The sequence below is a fragment of the Lynx rufus genome, unplaced genomic scaffold, assembly GCF_022079265.1.
Source record: "Lynx rufus isolate CCGP_SWC_20201006 ecotype Redwood Valley unplaced genomic scaffold, mLynRuf1.p SCAF_5, whole genome shotgun sequence".
Classification (NCBI taxonomy): domain Eukaryota; kingdom Metazoa; phylum Chordata; class Mammalia; order Carnivora; family Felidae; genus Lynx; species Lynx rufus.
The window spans coordinates 113,236,414-113,262,146 of NW_025814867.1; the positions used below are offsets into that span (position 1 = coordinate 113,236,414).

Sequence of the window (25,733 nt, forward strand, 5' to 3'; positions counted from 1 at the left end):
AATATTTCCTGTAAAGTTTCCAAATGAATTTCGCAATTTAACTGTTAATATTCCTGGATATTATAATATCCTTGGGATCACGGGGTCTGTGATTGGTAGTCAATGAAGAAATAGATATCCTTATTTTTTTAATGTTTCTGTTTAATCATGCACACCTATTTCAATCATGTGTGCACGCAACATTTCTGACCATGATGAGGTTCAAAATTACACATAAGATTATTATGCTTACAGTTCTGAAGAATATAAATGTAATTTTAAAGAAATTTTAAAGAGCTTTTGAGGTAAGACACAAAGTGAAAAGGTAGTTTTATAATACTAGAGGAAGATGTTAGGGAAGAAAAAAAGAAATATAAACCAGATATAGAAAAAAGATCTCTGTATTAAGAAAAAAATTCTTAACAGTGAACTTTAATCTTTCAAGTACTGAATGCCCATCTCAAAGAAGTTTAAATACTTTATAGAATTTATTTCATCAAAGTATACAGATGTTGCTGACAGAGTCCTATGGAAGACCATAATTATTCTATTCCTTATGTTTCTAAATACCTTTTTTGTTGTATTATAAAAATAAATATATATGATTAATAAATTTAATCTGTTTTACATCTGTTCTTATTTAATATATATTTGAAGACAGTAAATATGGAAATTTTATATTTCCTCTAAATGTATCCAGATTTGTGTAAATGTATCAAGCAAACTGCAGATAGTGTATGAGTGATGCATGACCATGCAAGTGATGGGTAGAAAATGTTGCTATTTCTGACACACTTACTTAAAAAGTGATGAATTTCTCACTTTTTTCTTTTTTTAAATATACTTTAAGGAATACTTTAAAGACTCTTCCTTCTAGTTCTATACAATTTTTATTTGAAATGAGAAAAAATTAAGCTGCAGTAAGCAAAAATTGGGATATAAATCAGCAAAAGAAATGTATGTGGAAGGGTCTAGTCTAATGGGACAGTCAACAAATCTTCAAAGAAGAATAAAAGAAAGAGTGAGTCTCCTTTAATATCAAGACAGCTGCTATTAGCAAAAAATGTAATTTAGGTAGGAATTGGAGAATGTGGTTTGGGCACCTTTATCTCTTAAATCAAAGAAAAACCGACTTATTAAATCAGCATCTTTAGATAACCTGCCCCTTTTCCTCTGTCTTAACACATTCTCCCTACTCTTCCACACCTAGCACAGTAGCCTTTTTTTTTTTTTTTTAGTTTCTCAGGCAACAGCTGATTTTACAATTGAATTTATTCACCAAGCAGTACTATTTTGATAAATTGACTCAGCTTAATTCACTGAAAAATGTATTTGCCTTTTTTTGCAGCCTCTGAGAAGATTATGACAATACACTATAGCTGTGTTCACATTTTTATGTTACTATGTTATGGACTCAGGTTGACACACAATTTATATACGCTCATGTTTTAGGTCTGTTCATACCTTTGGAACATGCAGTGACATACTTGTCTCTTGAGAGGTTCGGAAAACAGCTCAGCATGTTCATGTAACTAACTTATTTTTCATGAACAAAATATAAAAGTTCTTAAACTTGCAAAATGCACCAATATCAGACTGTCAGCCAAATGTATTTATTCTTGGGGCCCTCATACAGCTATCATAAAATTCTGTTTAAATTAATCTTCTTTACATTATATCTAAGGCTATAATCTTAGATCTGTTTTTCAAAGCAATTCCCCTGAAAATAATTAATTTTATCAATGCTTTGAAAATTGCTTTTGCAAACTTATGAAGGTGAACCAAGGGAACAGACATGGTTTTATTTCATGCTTCCTCTATGAAAGCCTTTAGAACACTGGACTCACTCTTGATCTTTCTGGGGTGAGCTTCATAATGTAGGAGAGTAATGTAGTTAGTAAAAATTAAAGGGGAAAAGCCTCTAAACTACCACTTATTACGAAATATGTAGGACACTACAAGGTCAATTTAAAAGAATAGACAAACTCAGCCTTAGAAGATTGAAAAGCACAGAGTGTTTCTCCCTCTTCCTCCCTGATAACCCCCTTCTTAGCGCAGTCACATATGGCAAGAATTCACCAAATGAAATCATTGGTCATTGCTGCAAATAAGTCTAACAACATCAGGCATTAACAGTTAAACTATTATAAAATAAAGTAACAATATGATCCACAGAGTTGAATATAATTATCTAAAACATATTTATGTTAGTTTGGAAGCTACCTGATCACAAAACATGAAAGAAAGGTCAACTATTTCTTTTTCATATATCATCAAACTCTAAATACATCCATCATTAAGGAAGCCACACCGGGGAAAACTCCTTTAGGTTAAGTTTGTGAACACTTCCCAAATACTGTTGTACAAAGTTGCACATCCATGCTGAGTTATTTACCATTGTGTAGTGGTAATCTGCAGTGGGCCAGGGTTTCATTTGCAGGTAACTCAGAGAGGAGCTATGAGGCGTGATTTTAAAATCCGGGTTGGAAGCATAAACAAAAGGTGTGTGCCCATTGTCTGAACAGGAGACTGCAGTTTGTGAAGTGATGTTTGGAGAATCGGAAGAGAGGGTAGTAGAGAGGATATCTTTCACTTTAGAAATGCTGAGGCACAAAACACAAGTGCTTGTAGTACTTTCATACATGAAATCCTTTCTCTTGTATGTGCATCATGTGTAAACGTAAAGTTTGGATACTGCTGACTATTCGTCTCTGGTGTCCAATGAGTATGACTCCAATTCTTCTAATATCACTATAAGAGACAAAGATAGAGAGAGGGGAGGGAAGAGGAGAGAGAATATGAACATCTGGTTCATAGATCTGGTAAAGACAAGTTAGGAAATGAAGATTTAGAGACAGAAGATATGCACCATGTCAGATTTGCCTTATGAATTTAACAAAAATTGTGTAACTGGTAAAATGAGAGTTTAAACAAAGACATAAATGAACATCAGGAGTTTGTTACACTTTCTTCTTCCTGGCACCAGATAATCTATCAAGTCAACCTCAAATTTAAGGGTACAAAGAAATGTTTCAAATTCAGGTACCAATGTAAGGTTCAGACATTTCATAGAACTAAAAGGTATACAATTTAGATAATGACACAACTTTTCAACAGCATTAGAAAGTAATATATAGGGTAGAATGTATAATGTGGACTGTATTGGAGCCCTATGGTCATCCAATAATATGAATAAAATGCCATTGTATTCTGTTGAACTATATGAAATTGCTATTATTACTTCAAAATAATGGCAATTTCATATAGTTCAACCAACCGGCTATCTGTTAAGCACATGCTGAACATTTTTACTGCATCCAGGCAAAGAATCATTTTTGAGACAATGGAAAAATGTCCAACATTTATAATATAGGCGGTATGTGTGAGTCATAAGTAATTTGCCTAGGTTAACTATGTTGATGTAAAGTCTAGGATGTGAATGAGAGTCATATGTATTTCAGAAAGCATTTACAATTTTTGAAAATACCTATTTGAATTAAACACATTCTTCCAACAGAAAATAGTTAACAGTGTAGTGTCCAATTTCCACTGGAATTATAATCAGAAATGGTGAGGAAAGATGTGGAAATGCCATACTACCCTTAGGAAATAGTTGAATCATGGTGTTCCTGATACTGCATTTGAATTTGTAATCTCCCGAGTGCAGTGTCTGAATATAATAATAAACCTAGGACCACTTACTCAATGCTCATTCTTGAAATTAGGTCAAAAGTCGTAAACCCTGCTGCCATGAAGTTATTCTTATATTGTCCCATCTTTATAGAATCCAGCCAGTCACCAACTGTGACAAACAAAGGATATTCGGGAACTTCACCAGGAGACTCTGGCATTCTAAAAAAAAAAAAATCCATTTAACAGTCAGATAAAGAAAAAAATAAATAAAAACAACTTTTTTTCCTTTTACAATATTCTTATGACTAATATTCTCATACTCCATTAAAAAAATCTCTAATTTTCTATCATATTTAAATCAGCCACTTTTATCTGGTCACTTTCATTTGTCAGTTTTTCTTTTTCTGCTTTTTGCCACTATTGGGTTTTATACTTGATGTGAGAAGACCTGCATCTTGCTAACTGCTATTTACTTTTTTCTCTTGCATACATTTGTGTTTTCAAACATAAGGAATAGCCCAGTATCCATCCCCAAAGGACAGTAACTAGCCACAGGCTGTTTACTCTTACACTTTCTAAGCTGCCACGGAATCCATGCCCATTTGCCTTTGCATTTGCTGTGAGAGTCCCTTCTCCTTTTTACAGTGAATTCACTGATCAGTCCTCCACTTATTTGTTCTCAAACATTCAACAAATATTTATTATTTATTAAAAAGTAATTTCCCCCGTTACAGAGCTCACTTGCATGAATAAAATTTACATATGCATCCATGCATAGGGTAAGATAGACCAAAACACAGATATTACTGTGGTATAAAACAAAGCAAAATCAAAGCAAGGTTGGGTTCACAAGCAAAAGGAATCCAGCATTGATGGATCTTACAGTAAGTCATATAGACATCTGTATTTTTGTTCCTAATATCTAATGCAAAGAGCATTCCAATTGGGGATATTTTTGTAGCTTTAATATAAAAATAATACAGAGGTATTATTTTGGAAAGGCTAGCAGGTGTGTGTGTATTCACAAATACATACATACATATTTGTGTATGTGTATATATGTACATATATGTGTATGTAAATACACATAATAGTTTTATGTAAGGTAAAAATAGAATAAACATGGAAGTAACCTTACAAATTATAGTAAAATTAACTAAGAATTGTGTATTTAACTGATTCTGGCAATAGAGTATATTATTCTCCTTATAGAAATACATGAACACTGTAAAAATATTTTATATAGTTTTACAAAATACCTGGCAGTAAAATTGCTTTTATAGTAATAAGTGAGTTTTTAGCCCTCTAGGGTAATAAATATATCATTTAAAAATTATTAGGTCTAGAGTTTATATTAAATAGTAAAGCAATAACCTTTTTTTTATGTTTGGTATTTGAGTCAAATCAGTATTTTCTAAGTAATGAAAAATATTCCCATTAGAGGCAAGCCATTGAATTATTTTTATTAGAATACTGAAGGATAATCCAACTTTCATTTACTTCACTTTTAATTTTTTATAAAATTGAAGAATGATGGAATCCATAGAGACTTAACTAGATCCATAGTTTTTAACATTCATATTTGGAATACTTCATCATAATAGTTTTTGCCATTCATATTTGAACTATTTCAGCTTTAACTAGAAACTGATAGTGTATGAACACATATGATGAAACCACATGAAATAAGAATTCCTCCACTGTAGAATGGAGTATGCATGCCATATGACCCTGGTATCATTCTGTTAAAAATATATGAGAATGGGAGTTAAGATTAGTGCATAAGGTAAAAAATAAAAATCTCTAATAATCAAAACTACCCATAAAATCCTTTAAGTTACCCTTAAATCACCAGGCCTTGGGTCTTTAGGTACACAAAAGTCAGAGACATTCTGCATGGCCATACAAATTGCATACGGAACAACTCATGAAAAGTCTGAAAGTGGCCCTTGGAATTTTTCAGGACACAGTCCCCACTAAAGGCCTAGGGTTCACTTCTTTGGTTTTCCTTTGATTGCTACACTGACTTCCCTTTTTCTAAACTGGGGTCTAGTTGAAGGTGGAGATGAAGGTGAAGAGAAATAATGAGGAAAAAGAGGGCGTTTGCTTTTAATATACAATTGGAATTTGCATAAGCTATATGCATGTATCTTGTGACTACCAAGTGGTCCATATTAAGTCTGGTTATTCTTAACAGTGACTATACCCTTTTTACCAGTACTCAATTATGTTGCTGTATTTACAACTTGGGAGGCTGTTAAAAGCTACATGTTCTTCTTTTATACAATAAATTGCAATGCTATTTTGATTGCGGGATGATTCATTCAAATTAGTATCAGAACGATTCATGATTTGACCCTAATGAAGAATAGTTATGTCCAAAGGTTGAAAACCTATCATAGCATCTACTAATAAATACTTTAATTATTGCTATATTTTTTGTTTCCTAAAGGTATTAATAAGTATTATAAAATAAGCAAAAATCCATATAAAATACAAAATAATAAAGATATCCATTGCAAACAAAGTTAAACAGAATTTTTAATTATAGCATTTCTCCAAGTCTTCACTATTTTAATGTGCAATGTGAACATATAAGAGGATTAAGAATAGCCTCTGCATTATTTTCCTAAATTGTTTCACCAGTTTCTGTAAAGCACAGTTTAAGAAATACTGCTGTAGGAAGTTCACTAAGTTTAAATATCAAAATGACTAGGGTACCCTTATTGCTTGTTAACATAAATAAAGCCACATACACTAGAAAACTGAATGCCCTATTCTAAAACAGTGTGGCTCCCATACCTTTTAATTACTTGTCAAAGGTTTGTTGAGACTGAACAAAATTAAAAGAACGTACTTCAGTGACTTTCCCTTCATGCTCCTATCCCATTCTTGATGCACAAAGTTTGATGACTTGCACTTCAATCCCCTGAGATAACTCTGGAATAACTTTTGAAACTTCACAATTTCATGTAATTGGTGAGTGGAAATGTAATTTGCTAATTTTATATCCTTAGTATAGAAAGGTCGTGGAAGGACGTTCTGTGTCCTAAATGACTTAAATGGTCTATTTCTCTGTTGAAAAGCATTTATTATTTGCTCCCAGAATGTCTCACTACCATAATTCCCTTTCTCTCCACACATCTTTAGTAACCTAGTTACTCTTTGGCCTTTCTACGACTGCATTGGCAGTTGATTTAGTAAGGTCAGGGTCCCCTCATTGTTCATATCCACTGTGCAATAACTTTTCTTTCACCTTATCTTATAAAGAAGTTGAAAAATGCTGCTATTTTCTGCCTTTGAGGGCTGGGTACCATCACCCTCACATGAATTCTCTGGAATATTACCTAATAAACAATAAATGCCCTTTCTTATCAACCATGTACAATGATAAATTCAGTCTGCTATTTGCTGAGCACATAGAAATTTCTGCTATTTGGTGATTAGTGGGAGCTGCCCACCTGAGAAATGTCTTTACAGCAAAATCTGCAGCTCACATTGAAAAAACTACATATTCTAGAACAGAAGGTCAAGGGTCTACAACTTTCCTCAGAAAAATGAGGAAGGGGTAAAGTTAGTAAATTCTCAGTGTATAAATGATGGTCAATTTAGATTAGAGAGAGGGCTGGAATATAGGTAGAATAGGTAATGACACAGTTTAAGGTTTGATAATATATATATATATATATATATATATATATATATATATATATATATACAGACACACACACACACATACTTGTAATACATCTAAATATGTAAAATTAAGTAGCCCTGAGAGAGCCAATAAGTTTTTACTCTAATGAGCCCTTTGAGTTCACAATAGTACTAGTCTTTTAATTTAGAAAGTTATCATATAGCTAATCAGTAGGTATTAAAACTGCCAGTAAAAAGCAAGAAGATTTTTATCCTCAAAAGTTTTCCATGTTTTATATTTATGACTCAAATATAATAGTAATATATTGATTAAAAATGATTCAATAAAGGTTATACTTTGAGAAATACTGTTGTAAGGTAAGATCTTGTTTTAACATGAAGCCATTACATGCTTAATGGCTTTTCTCTTGTTACTACTCTAATATAACTTTCTTTCCCCTAGCTCCTCCATTTATATATGGTTAGCAGAACTGTACAGGTAGGGTCCATTCTATTTTATATGGCTTTTATTTCATTTCTTAATATTTTACATGTTTTAATAGTATTCGAACATTAAAGGAGTGTATAATATTTTATATGTTGATGCTTAATAATTTAATTCCCTGAAGTTAGACTCCTAGATGGCTAGCAACATTATTTTATTACAGATGACTATGCAGTCTTACAACATGTATCTTTTTGTTTTAGTTGAATTACTTCTTTGGGAAAAATCTGTAAGACAGAAGAATTTTTTTTATAAAGTTAAAATTCCCTGATGGCTGGGACCATATCTCACATATCTTTCTATTTTCTGTCAACCTTAGCACAATGCTGAAAGTATTATAGGAATTTATTAAATAAGTGATGATTTAGACTTAAATATTCTCTATAGAAAAGTTTGGTCCATTACATAATGACTGATTAATGATGAATGATTTCTTTTCATTTAGTTCCCTTAAATTGAAGAGTAAATGCCTGGGGCGCCTGGGTGGTGCAGTCAGTTAAGCGTCCGACTTCAGCCAGGTCACGATCTCGCGGTCCGTGAGTTCGAGCCCCGCGTCAGGCTCTGGGCTGATGGCTCGGAGCCTGGAGCCTGTTTCCGATTCTGTGTCTCCCTCTCTCTCTGCCCCTCCCCCGTTCATGCTCTGTCTCTCTCTGTCCCAAAAATAAATAAACGTTGAAAAAAAAAATTGAAGAGTAAATGCCTATTGACATAATGGTCAACCTATTAAGGAACATGTTGTTTATTTAACTTGTTCCTTGTATTGTGAAAATTTTTGCTTCTGCCTTTATAGGTTTCAGAGTGGAGGGAGAGGCAGCTAAAGGTGGAGTGAGGTAGCACAGGGTTAGGGACCTAGAACCATAGCAGCTGCATTCAACTTACTCAATATCACAGCTTTCACATGAGTTTCTGATCTCATAACTCAAGGATTACACTTCACACTATTTAGTTAATTCATAAAATAATCTTCTAATACAAAAAATATCTACCTAAACTCTGAAGGAAGAATTTATGTAATCAGATGAAAAAGAGGGGTTGCCTGGGTGGCTCAGTCGGTTGATCGTCAGACTTTGGCTCAGGTCATAATCTCACAGTTCATGGGTTGGAGCCCCGTGTCAGGCTCTGTGCTGATAGTTCAGAGCCTGGAGCCTGCTTCAGATTCTGTGTCTCCTTTTCTCTCTCTGCCCCTCCCCTGCTTGTGCTCTCTCTCACTCTCAAAAGTAAATAAACATTAAAAAAATAAAAAAAAAAAGAAAGAAAAAGAAAACCTTGCTCTTTCTACAATGAGCTCTAATAGTAATCTTGAACACAAGTTAAATTAGTAAATGAATTTTAGTATTCTTTTTAAAATTTTAAAGTATGATTTTACTCAAAATGCTATAAAATCTCAAATGCATAGAACCATGCAATATATTTTGTGCCTATTTCATGCTTGTGGGTGATATCTCATGGTTCCAAACAATCTGACTCTCCACAGTATTCTATTAGGAGGATGAATTATTTTTCATCAAAGTTTTATTTTCAGTGTCTTCAAGTTTTTTAAAAAATTGATATGATTATTTAATTCCCATAAGGATGATAACTGGTGGAAAGTAGGAAGGAATGAAAATTTCAATATTGTAGATGTGTTTGAACATTAGGAGTAATATACAGAGTCGGAATAATACTGCTTAAAAATCTCCCATAATTCTAAACACCTAGCACATTGTCCAGAGTGATAGATCAGTGAACCTCAAGGAAAGACTATTCTTGTAAGAAAATAATATAGGGACAGAAATGGATTTCTTATCACATGCTAAGTATAGTTCATTGGCAGTGGTTGTCAAAATATGTTCTTAAAAAGGATACTATGGCAGCATTTGGGTGTAGTGGGAAAGAGTCTTGTGATGATTAGTAATGTCTACCATAACAAGGAAAAGAAGGAAAGCATATATTTGCCAACACTGGAAAAATTCAATCTACAAAATGCCTGAGGATATAATCCTAGAACTATGTTGCTGCCATATTTTCCTCATTTCTCTATTTTGTTATAGTTACTACTCTTTTTTTTCTCAAGTAATGTTCTTCAAGTGGCTGAACATTGTAGGAGGATGTTGAGGGGATATATAGACTATATGCTTGCTACTTATTACCATGAATGAAGGCATATACTCTACCTCCTTGTATTGGCTTAGTAGAACATAAAATAACAGGCTGTGCCTCACTGCAAATTATTTTTGGGCTTTTAATATACTCCATCTATGAAGTCTGATTAGTCCAGAGAAAACCTATTTGGAAATGTAAAAAAAAAAAATGTATCCTCTTTTCCTATATTAGTATTTCTGAAACAGTGCCATATTGGGAAATATCTTGACATTTTGCATGATTGCATACTGTGTGGTGGAAAGAACAAGGGCTTTGCATTTGGTGGGCCTTGTTAAAATACCCAATCCACTAATTACTTGTTATACTCTTTGAGTCTCCATTTCCTTATGTGAGGTATGGGGATAATTATAGTGAGGAGTAAATGACCTAATAGATAAAAGTACCTAGTACAATAACTGGCACACACTAAGCTTTCAACAAATGGTGATAATAGTTATTATTGATGATATATATTGGGATTTTTATCAGTGTTAGTATTGGTATTAATATCAGTATTATCAGTAGCTTGTTCCAACAGTTCATGTGAATTAAATTTAGGTTTTCTAACAGGTAGAAGGTTCACACTTCCTGATTAACATTTAATATTTTGTCTTCCTTCCCCCAAAGATTGCTAATCAATCAATTACAACACTGGTTTTGGCGAGCCAGTCATTTATGTCATGGAAAATACCACTAAAAGTTCTAGTTATAAAAAAATTAAACAAAATAAGTTTATCCATGACTTGGTATATAGAGATAACTGATTTTAGCAAGTGCTAAAGCCTAGACAGCATTGAGGAAGATCTTTTCAAAATGAATGGAAAATTTTATATCAAATTGTTGAAAGTTATTGCCCTCAGAATACAACGTTCCAAGTGCTTTATAAATGGTACAGAAGAGGTAGTACCATTTAACCTTGTAATGTTTACTTGTGGTTCTCTAAGCAGAGGTTCTCAATTTTGATACTGGTTTGAACTTTTTCCTACCTTCATGACTCACATATCATGAAGCCAAGTAGGTAGCCAAGTGCTTGAAAGTTCAATAGGAAGGAAAGTGGTGGTTCTAGTTTCTAACAGCTAAAATATTCTAAGATCCCTAACTATGGCCCAGTGGGCAGTGAGAATATTTCTAAGTGTCTTGAAATTGGCAGAACATGATTTCTGAGGCAGGTGACTATCATGGACTGGCCCATTGGGTCAACAGCTGCCCATCCCTGAATGCCACCTTTTCACCTGATGTTGTCAAAAGAGCTCATAATGTGTAAAATTCTTTGTTAGCGCTGGGGATCTAGAGCAGGGACTGGAGGAAAGTGTTATTCTCCCATCATATGGTAGCACTGTCCAAAAAGGCACTGGCCAGCTGACTTCAGCCTAGTGCACTCAGTATGTTGAGTGAATGGAGGAATCAGCTGTGAGAGCTGAAGTGTTGGAGAATGAATGTGTAGAATAATGTGGGTGTGGTGGGGGAAGGTTGGGCTGGTTGAAGGGGCACCCATATAGTCATCAGTTCACTTTATACTATTAAACCACTGGACCTCACATGTAACCCTGGCCTCATGGGAGTATGCTTGACCTGGGGTTGAGAGTAGCTATAGCATTTATTATGAGGGTCAGGGGAAAGGAAGCAAGAGGTGTTTCAAAGGTCATGTCCAGGAACTGCTCCTGATGCCATTCTCCATATAGCCTTGGCCTCGAAGTGAGCCTCTTCTCCCAAGGGCTGTGCACCATGTGACAGCTACAAATACTTCTTCAAAAGGAGGTTATAAGGCAACATTGTAGAATGAATAAAAGTAAAGGTAGTGTGAAATTCACATTTATAAAAGGATGAATACCTACATTATAAGGTACTTTTTACAAATTATTTTTTTAAAATCAATTGGATTTAAAGTTATACTTGTAATATTGCTATGTTCACTTATATATCCACATACTTGAGTAGGACAGAAAGTAAGAATGCTCAGAATTATAGAGCTCTGCATATCCCCATGGGAGCGTGCCAGGCATGAGAATATCAGCATTATTTAGAAGAGCTGCTCCAATGAAAGCTTTCTCGACCAACATTTTTTCTATTGGGTGTTCTGTCTGTTGAAAGGAAAAACTGCCGATACAAGATTTATAAAATTTCTGATATGCTAGTATAAAATTATTGAGCTGTGGGTTTCACAGCTTTCCTCATCCCTTTTGTTGCCTTTAATTTCTTCTCCTCTTACTATTCTGTCAAAAGAAAGGATAAAATCTTCTCAGGTGAATTCTTGAGAAAAAAGCAATTAGAGTAGAATAAAAACCATAGGGACCCTAGTGGATGAGAGAGTTATGTCAGTGTAGAAGTGTGGGAGAAACCTGGGAGTCTGGGAATACTTGATGTTTAATAAGAGTACAGGAGGGTTTAATCAGAGTTGCCGTGGATTATACACTTAAATTCCTTTACCTGTTTGAAAGATAAATGGGAGGAAAGACTGAAATTCTATTCTCTGTCATGTTTCTTTAAACCAACATCACTTGGAGACAGATGACTGGGTTTTGGGACTTGGGGGGTAGATGGGGCAGTTCATAAAACAAACCACACATTCTTCAGCTAACACATATCCTTCATACCACATCTCTTGCCCTTAAACAGTCCCAGTTCTCTGGGATCAGGGACAGGGTGGGTAGGTGGCATTGGAGGTGAAGGGGTAGATAAGGGTAACCCTCTCAGGCTGCTGTGAAAATAAGAATGGTGATAATGGTTAGGCCTAGTACCCTTAGAACTCTGGTTCCTTTTGTTTCTCAAACAAAAAAATATATTTTTTAATTTTTTAAAAGGCTTATTTATTTTTGAGAGGGAGAGAGAGAGAGAGAGTGCACAAGCAGAGGAGGGGCAGAGAGAGAGAGAGAGAGAGAGAGGGACACACAGAATCTGAAGCAGGCTCCAGGCTCCCAGCTGTCAGCACAGAACCCGAGGTAGGGCTCAAACCCATGAACTGTGAGATCATGACCTGAGTCGAAGTCGGACAGTTAATCAACTGAGCCACCCAGGTGCCCCTCAAACAAAAGTACATTAACAGCAGAAAACACTAGCCCATATATCTTTATCAGAGACAAGGACAGCAAATCAGTCATCAAATGAAACTGCCAACTTTATATGAAGTATGCAACTCTTGCCCATGTGTGGTGGTGCCATCACAGACTTGCCATTTGCTGGCCTGTCCACAGGACACCGCATATAACATCAAACCATAAATTTCTGGCCTTAAGACACAAGCCCTCATGTTGACGTTACCTCAGGATCATTTTGACTTTTTGGCATTTTTCTCATCTTAGAGTCTTCATCATTATTTTCCAAGTACAATAAACATTCATAATCTTGAAAAAGCAGGGAAGAAATGGTTTTATCTACTTTTCTTCAAAAAGAAGGTTCTTACCTGCCTGCTTCTACAGCCATAGAACAGTTAGAGAGCTCTGTTGATGGGCACTGGCTGTGGGGTCCATTAACCCTATACCACAATGAAAGGCTCAGATTAAATGAGTTCAGTTTATAGATAACCAAAGTTCTTTTCCATTAATGCACACTCACTGAATGATCTCTTTCTGTTAGCTCTCTTCCATGTCAATGCATACCCATCTCTTCAATAAGACATATAAAAACAAAAACCAAGAAATATTTTCTCTAACTACTTCTCTTTCTCTTCAGAGACAGGCTTCTTAGTGCTTTGTATTGCTCTTCTCTCTGACCTCATATTTACTTCTGCTCCATTGCAGTCTGTCTCACACAACTTTATTCAAATGCTCTCGCTAAGGCTGCGCATAAATACCTGACCACTCTGTTGCTAAATTCAATGGGCCCACGTCACTTTTTATCTTACTGAAGCTTTGTGAAGACTTGGGGCATTACACTCCTTGAAAACTCTCCCCATTGTTTTTGTTTGTTTGTTTCTTTTTTCTTTTTTTTTTTTTGTAGCTCCTATGACACTGCTCTTTCCCTGCTTTCATTATTACCTGTCCGGTTCTTCTTTCTCAGTCTCCTCTGGGTACTCTCCTTCAGCTTATTTCTTAAATCTTGGTGTTGTGCTCTTTCCCTGTGTTAATTTGCATACTTTATAGTCTCCATGGGTCATCTTAATATTCATGAATCTTCAGCTATAGTCTCTATGTTGATGATCTTCAAATCTTCAGCTCAGATCTTTCCACCTGAGGTTCAACCTACACATATAACTGCCTATTGGACATCTCCACCCACACACCCCACAGGCACCTTCAATTCAGCTTACTTGAAATGGTCTCATTTCCATTCTAGAACCTTATCCTTCTTTCTCTTTCTCTTACTGGTAATATTATATCAGCCAGCTTGTCTAAGAAAGTGACTTTGACAAAATTCTTGATTCTTTTCTCTCCTCCCTCCATATTCAATCGGTGACCAAGACACATTTTTTTTTTCCTTGCCTGATAATAAATCCATTCTCTTATCTCCTGACCCCAAGCTTTTTCCCATTTCATGAGTCAGGCCCTAATCTTTTCTATCTTGAGTTTCTATAAGCATCTGTCTCTGTTTCCAGTCTTGTTCCTTGTTTTGCACTCAGTCTAAATCATCTCTGGAGTGATCTTGCAGAAATGTAAATGTGATCATGCCATTCTCTTGCTTAAAATCCTTCAATGACTGCCCTTTCATGATAAAATCCTAAATCGTTCCCCTCCCCCTGCCACCCTTTAAACTTCCTCTGTTGGACTGCTTTAGGGAAGATGGGCTAGAGTAATAGTTTAATCTCTAGCTATTTCATGCTTGGCTTCACTTTACTGAGGCTGCCAATTAGTGATTTAGAGGTGAATTCTTGTGTGCTCTGCAGTGAACTGAGGCCTGCTTTAAGTAGTCCTTGAAGAGCCTTTGGCCTTATTACTAAAACCTGCACCGACTTGAACCTATGACCTAAAGTTGAACATCTGTATATCCTGTTGGCTGTCCCCTGAGTTAGGAAAGTGAGCTTTGGAAATACTTTGGGTATTTCTAAGTCCTATTTGGCTAAATAAAGACATATATTCTCAGTCTGAAAATATTTTAAATGTAATCTTTTCAGACATAGATAGTAGTGTTTCTTTTCTTCTACACTCCCCCCTTCTTATAACTGATTTTTAGAGAGAGAGGAGTAGATCTTCTCAACTCTACTGACTTTTACAAAATGGTGTATGAGCGCCTTCATTTTCTTGTCTTGTCATTTGTCTTTTTCTGGTTTTAGGAATGGAAAGTAACAATAGCTGGGTGTGATCATATCAGCAGGAAACATCCTCACTCCTGGCTGATTCACAAATTGCCCCTGTCTTGCTTTGCCAGTTCAAATAGAGGGACAGAACATAGAATGGACAAGAAAATTAAAGAGGCTGCAAATATATACCAATACTACTTACAGAGGCAAGGAAAGATAGGTAAATAAAAAAAAAGATATACAAATACCAAAGATGCCCACAGGTTAAAAAAAAGAATATATATATATATATATATATATATATATATATATATATATACATATATATATAGTACATATACATATATATACATATATTTTTATGTGTATATATATGTACATATATATGTGTATATATATATGTGTGTATATATGTGTATATATGTGTGTATATATATATGTGTATATATATATATATATATATATATATATATATATATAAAGTAATTCAGAAAGATTAGATATGGAGAGAACAAAAGGAGTACCTGTTTTCTTTAAAAAAATCCATTTAACAATGTTAATAAATTATTTTTTCAGCTGATAAACAAAATATGGTTTGTATAAAATATTCTAAAAGGTTGACAACTAGACAGTTATTACAGTAAACTTTCTCCTCTCTACCTGTTAGTCTTGTCTATAGACTGAAAGAAATGATTGTTGAGGGGGAAAAATCGACACGATGCATCTTACACAAGGATGTCCTCCACCAGGGTGTGAAGGGCACTGGGATTGCGGATCAGTTTGTCAAGGAAGCTGACAATGTCAGTAAATTTTGGTCTGTGGTTTCTCTCCTTCTGCCAGCAATGGAGCATCAGCTGGTGTAGAGATGCTGGACAGCCCATGGGAGCCGGAAGTCTATAGCCTTCTTCAATGGACAGAATGACCTAAATGCAAACATACATAGGTTAGTCTCTTACTTTTTGGAACAAATAACACAATATATGCTAAATTATAATTCCTTTTTATATAGGAAGTAGAGGCCAAAATTTTGGTAAACATGAAAATTACTTGTGAGTACAAGCAGCCCAAACAAAGATAAATACACAAGTTGCAAGTATCTACATTAATATCTGCTGACACCTCTTTGAGGAAAATGTTTTTAAACATGAGGTATTCAGAAGGGAGGTTAAGCTTCATCACAATTTCAAGAAATAGTTCCTGTGTGATTTAGCTGGAATGTCTGAAAACCCAATTAGGACATCAGAAAGTCAGCACTGGATTGATGCATTTTGTGCAAACCACCTGTGGCAAATGTTTTAAGTAAAATTATACCTCTGCTGAAGCACTGAACTTCTGAGTCATTTTTTATCCTTTTATAATAATGTCAGTGTGTATTCTTTTGCTGGCTATCATTCCTTCTTTCTTCTTTATTGCCTATTTAATTTCTCTTTGCTTACTTCTGGCTTTCCCTTAGTCTGACACTGATGTGATTATGAAGTCCTCTCAGAACTTCTAGGGTCATTCAATCCTTGAAATGCTATCAATGGTTACCTTAAGGCCACAGAGCATTAGGGTCATTCAGCCTGAGTATCCTTGGGGCCAGCACGGTCCAATTGAACTTTCTGTGATGACAGAAATGTTCTCTCTGTCCAACATGACAGCAAGTAGTCACATGTACCTGTTGAGTGCTTGAAATGTGGCTAATAAGACTGAGGAACTGAATTTTGTATTTTAGTTCATTTTAATTAGTTAAAATTTAAATTTAAATAGCCATATGTGGCTAATGGCTACTGTACAGGACAGTGTGGCTCTAGTGAAAGGAATCTTATGAGAAGTCAAAGTTAAGAGTAACAAATGATGATAGTAAGTTTTTTTGTTTGTTTTGTTTTGTTTTGTTTTGTTTTACTTAGGAAATCACACAGAAGATAAAGCAGGATTATCATCTACTTCATATACAGCCCACCTGAGAATTTCCTAGTAATATGATATAATTGACTCTGAATTTATACAGCTTATTTATTTATTTATTTATTTATTTATTTATTTTTTGTGAAGTGCTCAAAGGATTCATGTGACCCTTTATTCTTATATCCTCTCTGGGAGAAAGACAAAGAAAAGGGTTCATTCCCCATTTTTGAGGTGGGAAACTGAGGAACAGACTGATAGTTAAAGACAGGCACAATTCAACCTCATCCCTGCCCCTCATCAACAATAGAAATACAAAAATGCAAGTGCTAATATTGCTAACAGGAGACCTCTCTTTACTGTAGCAATATCTACATGCTTTCTTTAATTCTTAATTTCTTTTTTAATGGCCACTATTTGACAGGACCCTGAAATATCCATAATTTATGCTAGAGGCAGTTTGTAAAAAAGGAGCAATAATATGCCTTCCAGAACCTCTTAGCTGCTAAGCTTTAGCTTTTTTGTAATAGGGGATTTCTCACAACCCCATCAGTGTCTTTGTGACCAGAACACTTTAACCCATCAGGATAATAGCATTTTTTTAATTCATTTTATCTCATTATTGAACAGGATTTTTTTTTTACCTGTTTTCTGATTATTTTTGCTACTGAATAGGCTTGGATTTTAAGATATTTTACAACACTTTTTAGTATATCAAAACTACTGTAGATAGTTTTGAAAAGTAACTAAGAAAAATAGTATAGGAAAGGATACAAAAATGCTGATTTGAAGGGGCACACGCACTCCCATGTTTATAGCAGTGCTATCAACAATAGCCAAATTAAGGAGAGACCAAATGTCCATCAACTGATGAATGGATTAAGAAGATGGGATATATATATATATATATATATATATATATATATATATATATATCTCACACAATGAAATACTACTTGGTGATGGAAAAGAAGGAAATCTTGCAACAACGTGGATGAAACTGGAAGGTATTATGTGAAGTGAAATGAGTCAGTCAGATAAAGGCAGATATCATATGATTTCACTCATATGTGGAATTTTAGAAACTTAACAGATGAACATAGGGGAAGGGAAGGAAGAATAAGATAAAAACAGAGAAGGAAGCAAACCATAAAAGATTTTTAAATACAGAGAACCAACTGAGGGTTGATGGGGGTGAAGGGGTGGAGGGTTGGTTAAAAGGGTGACAGGAATTAAGGAGGGCACTTTTTGGGATGAGCACTGGGTGTCGTATGTAAGAGATGCATCACTGGATTCTACTCCTGAAGCCAAGGCTACACTGTACACTAACTTGAGAATAAAAAAAAATAATAATAATAAAAAAGAAAAATAGGATAGAATTCCATTATAAAAAGACTTTAAAATCCTACCCTAGGAGAGCTCTCTAGTTGATTGACCACAGTTACCTAATTATAAGTGCATAGAATAAAATAGATGACAATTGAGGCCACGCTTTGAAGAAAAAAAAAATTAGCTGCTTTTACTCAGTATTCATCATGTATTAGGTGATTTGCATGTTCATTGACTGATTAAGATAACTCAGTATGGTAGTTATTATTATCTCTATTCTTATTTATTTATTTATTTAAAAAAAGTCTTATTTATTTAAGTCATTTCTACACCCAAATGTGGGCTCAAACTCAGGACCCTGAGATCAAGAGTTGCACACTCTTCTGACTAAGCCAGCCAGGTTCCCCATATTATCCCTATTCTTAAGTGAAATAATTTAGGCTCAGAGAGGTTAGGAAAATTGCCTAAATCCACACAGCATAGATGGCAGAGTTAGCATTTAAATCTAGTTCCTTTAGCTTTCAAACTTTTCCTCTGACCATTCCTCAGAAATGTTTTTCAGTTCTCATGATAACATCTTCTGTTCCAATTTTATATCAACTAACACAATTTTAGGAGTGATTGCCATGTTACCTTTTGTCATGGCACTTGGCAATTGGACTTCGATGTTTTTATCTGGATCCTGAATTTTATATTCTGGGTAAATCAAACACATGTTTACTTCATAGTTTGCAAAATGTTATCTCAGGCTGAACAGAGTCATTTCTGAATGCTTCTGAGTCTTGTACACATTTCTATTATTGCTTCTATTACATTGTATTGTAACCATTCATCTGCTTTTCCTCTAAGGCTATTCATACCTGAAAGCAGGAATTATGTCTGTAGATTTTATATTCTCATCATTTAGTATGGTGCTTGACACATAAATAAATGTTATTGAACAAAACCAACACTATTAGAAGAAAATTTTGGATTTGTTTCGGTAGAATAGCAGATTCTTAGAAAACCCAAAGTTTCAAGCTACCCAAGATGGATTCACGGTACAAGCATGACAGCATTTCAAGTCCCCTCCGAAGGAAGTATTACTAAAAAATTGGTGCGTCACGCAGCATTCTCCAAAATGATCTCATGATCTCACTCTGGCTTGCTTGGACAAAAACTGGTGACGCTGGGGCTTGCTCTTCTCCAGGAGAGAAGGACTGGACTCAAACTCAACTTTCTGTAAGACTGGTGGCTTCTTCCTCCTGTCTGGAGGCCACTCCCAGTGACCTCAAGGTCACTCTCCTAGACAACTCTCATAAACAGTTAACACCCAAGGCCACACTGCTTGGTGCCAAGCAGGCTTTCATATTCTCTTCTGACAGAATTGCTCTCATAATTGTTCTAGAAAAGGAGAGAGTGACAAGAGAGTGTGGTCTCTCATCTAGAACTTTTACCCATAATGAATTCAGTACTGTGTCTGGCCCTAGCATGCTTTTCTGTGGGGACAGTGGGAGGATTGGGGAACTCATGACTTTTCTTCTTGAGGAACTCTGACTTTTAAGTTTCCTCAGTCATTTAACTTGTGACCTTGTGAAATGTGTTGAGCCCTGGTTCATGTCAGGTGTCAAACATGAAGGTTCCTTATAGGATAATAGTAATAACAAGAATAACAACAGTGACAATAACATCTAACACTTAATGAGAGCCCTTGGATACTTCCAGGTACCAGTTCTAAATGAGTTACACGCATCAACTCTTTTAATCCTCACAATAACCCTATGAGGTAGGTACTATCGTTATCCCTACCTTATAGATAAGGAATGTAAACATAGAGAGATTTAACTTGCCTAAGATTGCACACCTAAAAATTCTGGCTTTGAGGGAGCCAAAGAAAGATTAAGCAATATGATCCACAAATGGTTAACAGACAGCAACATCTTTCTAATAGCTTTTTAAATGTATTCATCCAAAGTATGTATGTATATATATATATATATATATATATACACACACACACACACACACACACACACTATATATATACATACTATGTACACTATATATGAGTTAACAAATGAGTAAGAAATACCTCTGTCTTTTGGAAACACGTATTCTGGTGAAGAAGACTGGGGAGTTTGAATACAGTAAATGCCAGTAGAACAGGGAGTTACAGGAGCATGTGGAAGGAGTGCCTAACCCAGTCTTGGGAAGGCTTCTCAGAGGAGGTGAGCTGGATCTTACAGGAAATGGAGAAGGGAGCAGGGTCAACTGGTCAGGCTGAAGGGAGGGAGATGTGACCTGATCAGGGAATGAAAGTAGATTCCTGCAGCTAGACTAGAATCTTCAAAGAGAGGAATGGTAAGATTTGAGGCTGGAAGGTTATGTAAAATTATATTTCTTGGGATCATGAATGATTTTGTATGCTACAAACGACTTTTTTGCAAAGGGTTTAGGGTTTTAGCAAGTAAATGACACCAGATTTGCCTTTGGAAAGTTCGCTCTGGCTGCAGTGTGGAGAGTGCACCTGGGATGGGGAGAGGTGGGAGGCCAGGAAGGAGGCTTGTAGGGATCCAGGCTAGAGATCAGGATGGCCTTAGCGGAGGCCATGGCTGTGGTGTACAAAAGTGGACTGATTTGACAAGAACACATGATAGGGTTAAGATTAGATATGGCAGAGTCGGTTAAGCATCCGACTTCGGCTCAGGTCACGATCTCACGTCCGTGAGTTCGAGCCCCGCGTCGGGCTCTGGGCTGATGGCTCAGAGCCTGGAGCCTGCTTCCAATTCTGTGTCTCCCTCTCTCTCTGCCCCTCCCCCGTTCATGCTCTGTCTCTCTCTCAAAAATAAATAAAAAAAACGTTAAAAAAAAAAGATTAGATATGGCAGGACAGGTTTTTGAACTTGGTCAACTGGTAAAGACAGGACACAGGAGAAGAAAGAATTTGGGGGCTGGGCGATGCTGCGCTCAATTTCCTATGAGCTTTCTGGTTTCAGATTCAAGTAACATATATAACTCTGTGAGCTTATTACGTGCCAAGCTCTGGACTAGGTGTTTTAACATAGCTCACTTTATTTAGTCTCTATTTAGGTCTCAAATTACCTTATTATGTGAGTATGGTTATGCATATTTTATAGGTAAGAAAACCGAAGCTCAAGCTGATCAACAGATTGGGTTGTTATTGCATAGCTAATAATCCCCTGAAAAACAGACTGATAAGATCATCTTGATAGCCTCTGAATCACGGTCGTGGTTGAGAACATCTGTGCTGAGCCTTGAGCCACATCCCTGACTTACTCTGCCAGAATTAGGTCCTGAGTCTTTCTCACGCTCTTGCGCCCTCCAGGCTTCACTCTCACCTATGTGCGTGTGCCTGCCACAGTCCACAGCTTGGCTGTATGCTTGTGTATGCTTGGCTATCTCTGCTGGGTTTCAGATCTATCGCCTACATGACATAGAACTTCGTGAGGCTGTCATACAGATATCTTAGATTTATTTTGTTCAAAACCTATCCCATTCCTCCTTTGGAATTCCTGTCCTTTGCAAAGGGTACCGCTGTTCTTCTCATGACTCAAGGCAGAGATCAAGGAGTCATGTGGATCTCTCTCTCTGCCTTGATACTCAAAAGTAACTTAAGTTGTTCTGATTCTACTACCTTCATGTATTCCAAATCTGCTCCATTTTAAATTCTCCCAATGATTTACTCCCCATTTTGATAACAGCCTCCTAACTGGTGTCCTTGCCTTTCATTCCCTTCTGCAATCATCTCCCACAGCCCATGCAAAACAGTCTTGACTGTGGGGCTGTGATCCCATCCTCCCATATCTGAAATTCTGCAGGAGCCTGGCTCCCAGTCCCCACATTTGGCTGTGTCCAGATCTTTGCTCCGGCCACCACAAAACACTTGTGCTCTTTCAGCTGGACGAGCTGAGCCCCTCAAGAGCAGCAACTGTTTCTTTTTCCCATAGGTTTCCAGCATCCAGCACAATGCCTTGTCAAGTCAAAAAATAGTTTCAATGGTCACATATGTGATCTATGAAAACTATTTTATGGGCAGCTTGAGAAAACCTACATTAACCTTTATCTTCATAAACATGTCTTTTGTGAGTAGTTTTGTTTTATAGGTGTTTTCTGATTCCTTAGTTAAGGACTGACAAGGAAGCAGAAGCATATGGGGTACTTTGTCTAAAAGACTAATTGAGGTTTGTTGTTTTAGGATATGAAGGGGTGATGATTAACTAGAAAGAATTTTGTAACAGTTTGGTTTATGATAGTTGTAGGCTGTCATCCTGTGGAGAAGAATTATACAAGGTTAAACCCTTATTTAAAAATGCAAGAAGAAAATTAAAATAAAGTGAAAAAATATGAAAATGACTGCAGTAATAATTTCCATGCAGAGGTAGAAGGAATTAGATTCTGTCAGAATTTATTATCTAAAACCTGGCCGGTTATTCTAAACAGACCGTACTGGTTCCTTGTCATCGACACTGCAATTTTTAGCAGCCTAGAATCAACATAAGGCTCAGTTGGGGCACGTAGCAGACTGTTCTGTTCTTGCTGAATCTGATGAGTTTTCCAATTGTGTTGACAGTTTCTGAATCAAAGCAGGAAAAGGTGCACCTTTTATTAAACCAGGCAAACAAGAAGTAGACAGTCAATATGAAGATGCTGAGACATCCCTGAACAATACCATTGAACAAGGACCGCTCGGGCTATGCAGGGAATCACATTTTGTGTTATAAAACTGCTGAGTATCTCCAAAAAGAAGCACACTGAATTTAGTTATTCATACTTTCTTTTAAAAGAAACTGTCTCAAAATTTTAGTCTACTGAAATGTATACTAGTAAATGGAATGTGAAGTGGTTTTATTTTTATCTTCCCTCTAAATATTCATCATTGCTTTGTGGAAAACCTATAATTTCAGGTAAAAGGGGGAAGGTGAAGCAAAGGGTTCCAGTATACACTCACTTTTTGTGATAATGATTACTTATACATATTAGGATATTTGGCCTTGTAATACAATAATACTGAAAACACCGGTAATCTATTTTCCTAATATGCAATATAAAGGTTGCATCTACATGGGAGAGAAAAAAAAAAGAAGGAAAGAAGTGGTCATAAGAAAATAACATTTATAATCTTATACTTATTTTGTTATTCAATATTTTTCAACATCTAGGATTTAAAATTCAGTGAAAGGCAGTCAAGACCCAAATTAAATTCAGGGTACAGTAAGAAAAAAGGGGGGTAGAGTGGGGAATGAATAAGGTACAGGCAGAAACAATTTTTTTTCAGAGGTTCATTTGTAGTTTGTAGATCATTAGGGTGTGGAAACTGAAGATTTCCTCATTTTAACTTTAAGATGAAAAGTTTCTTAAAAGTCTACACTTAAGGCAGGTCTCAAATCTCACTTTTTGGAACTCACCATAGAATGTCAAGGACATATAAAATGTATAGAGTGTTTGTCCTCAGTAGGTTACCACATTTTGGACTGTTGAATGAGTGGACAAAATGAGGAACGATATGAACCGTAGGACTTTCCAAGGTGAAAGGTTGTTGATGGTAAGACTTGTCATCTGGAAAAGCTTTTACCCCTAACAGTAGAAAGTCATGCTTGTTAAGACAGATAACTAACACTTTATATGTAACACTGCTTCAGTGAGTAAGTCATGGAAAGAGCATTAGTGAAGGTGTCACTTGTACTGCATCAAAGTCCGAAACTGTCACTAACAAACTCAGTAGTTGGGCAGTCTCTGTCTCCTCATTAAGGAAGAGAAGAGAACTGGATTTAGTACTTGCAAGAGTACCTTTTAGCTAAAAAAGCTGTTTCTAGAGTCACTGAAATTGCAGTCTTAATCTGCAGGACCTTTGGTAACATCTCTGCATCTTGAGTTTTTATAACTCTATGTCTAGATTTGGCCTTCATTGGATGGTCTGTTTCCCACAGAATTCCAAATGCAAATGCAGGGAGACAAAAATCTGGACAGCGCCAGAGTCTGTCCTGATAAACTAAGACTAAGAAGCTATGGAAAAATAGTTTATGAGTACAAAGAAAAGGGAGATTTTAAAATGTCCTCTTTGTAAATGCTCCAAAGACAGCAAAAGATGGAATAAAATTTGTAAGAGCTAAAGATTGTAAATATATTTCAATATATAAATATATTGAAGATATAATTAATTTTTTATGAAAACATTACTGGCATGTATACATTCTTCAGCTTTGTGGTTGTTTGGTTAAAAAAGTTTCCCTTGGAAATTACACCGAGGTAGTAGTATATTAGTTATTGGTTTCCTCTACTTAGAACTTTACCATTTGAATTATTTACAATGGTGATTAATTGCCTTTCATAATATCCCCTATTACTCTTGCCTCTGTAGCAGACATGCATTATGCTAGTGTAATTAGTATGAATTTAATTAAAATGTTGCTATTTTCTATGTACCAATAGAAGGAATTATTGAAAAATTGAGAAAAGGAAGGCCATTTCACAATTGCCTTGGTAGAGTACATATTCAAAGAAAGGCAAAAATTCCCTCGGTAATATGGAAAAGTTGAAATAATGGGAATGGGCTTTTAGCAATTTCCTGTATTTTACACAGATCATTACACAAGAACTATTACGTAATAAAGAAGAGTTTGGAAAATCTAATCAGAGACAAAAATTGGAAATGACTGGACTCTCCGACTCATAAAACCATACTGCATTTCTAGGTAAGTGGATTCTACACATCCACCATTCTTGGCTGAAACACTGATTTATAATTGAAAAGGTTATAGAATTATGAGGACAAACAAGAAATATGGTAAAAGGTTATTTTCTTCCTTCATAAATTTTGAAAAAAGGAATCAATTCAGACAAGGTCAAAGGTTCTTTTCAACCATATCACCTATAAAAGGAAAACCCTGAAGATAAACTCCAATTTTGTTTCTTCAGGTAAGTTTCCGAAAGCAATCTAAAGCAAAACTCATTATTACGTAAAAACTTTTGAAAACTGAAGGGAATAAAACCCCACAGAAACACTGAGACAGCGTTATGTTTCCTTGTAAGCTTTCAAATGAGATGATCCCTGATACTGGTTATCTTTTTGGGAAACTAGCTTAGTAGCATATGCCTAAATGATACCATACCCAGGAGACATTAGGGTTTCAAATTGCTTCAAGGAGACTTTTTTTTTTTTTTTTTGCACGGCATTATGTCAAGGGAAAAACTAAAAACAAAACCAAACCTGACCCAAGACTCTGGTCTTGTGTTCAGATCATTAGTTTGAGCCAAGTAGCCTCTCATTTATGTGGCATTAGTTCTCCTCCCTACATATTAGCTCTGTGGGGATTTGGTTATTTAATGTTTCCTGCTGTTCATGTTTTGCTTCCATTTTCTTCTGTTAAGCACATTACACAGTGTAAGTGTTGGGAGAACTGCAGTGCCCTTGGTGTCTGTCATCTTCGGAACCTGCATAGCTCCTAGCATTACATTGTACTTCCACTGTATAAT

General features: G+C 35.7%; 1 protein-coding gene across 2 annotated transcripts in view; it reads right to left on the bottom strand.

Annotated features, from left to right (window-relative positions):
- Positions 1 to 2,615: 2,615 nt before the first annotated feature.
- Positions 2,616 to 25,733, bottom strand: part of EPHA6 (EPH receptor A6) — an 884,276-nt gene continuing 861,158 nt past the window's right edge. Inside the window, exons 17-20 of one of the 2 annotated variants that reach the window (XM_047099573.1) lie at positions 15,777 to 15,970; positions 13,275 to 13,346; positions 3,682 to 3,831; positions 2,616 to 2,730 (exon numbers count right to left, since the gene is read on the bottom strand). In XM_047099573.1, the coding sequence (XP_046955529.1) occupies positions 2,616 to 2,730; positions 3,682 to 3,831; positions 13,275 to 13,346; positions 15,777 to 15,970 (531 nt within the window). The remainder of the gene's footprint in view (positions 2,731 to 3,681; positions 3,832 to 13,274; positions 13,347 to 15,776; positions 15,971 to 25,733) is intronic. The other variant, XM_047099574.1, reaches the window with a different exon arrangement.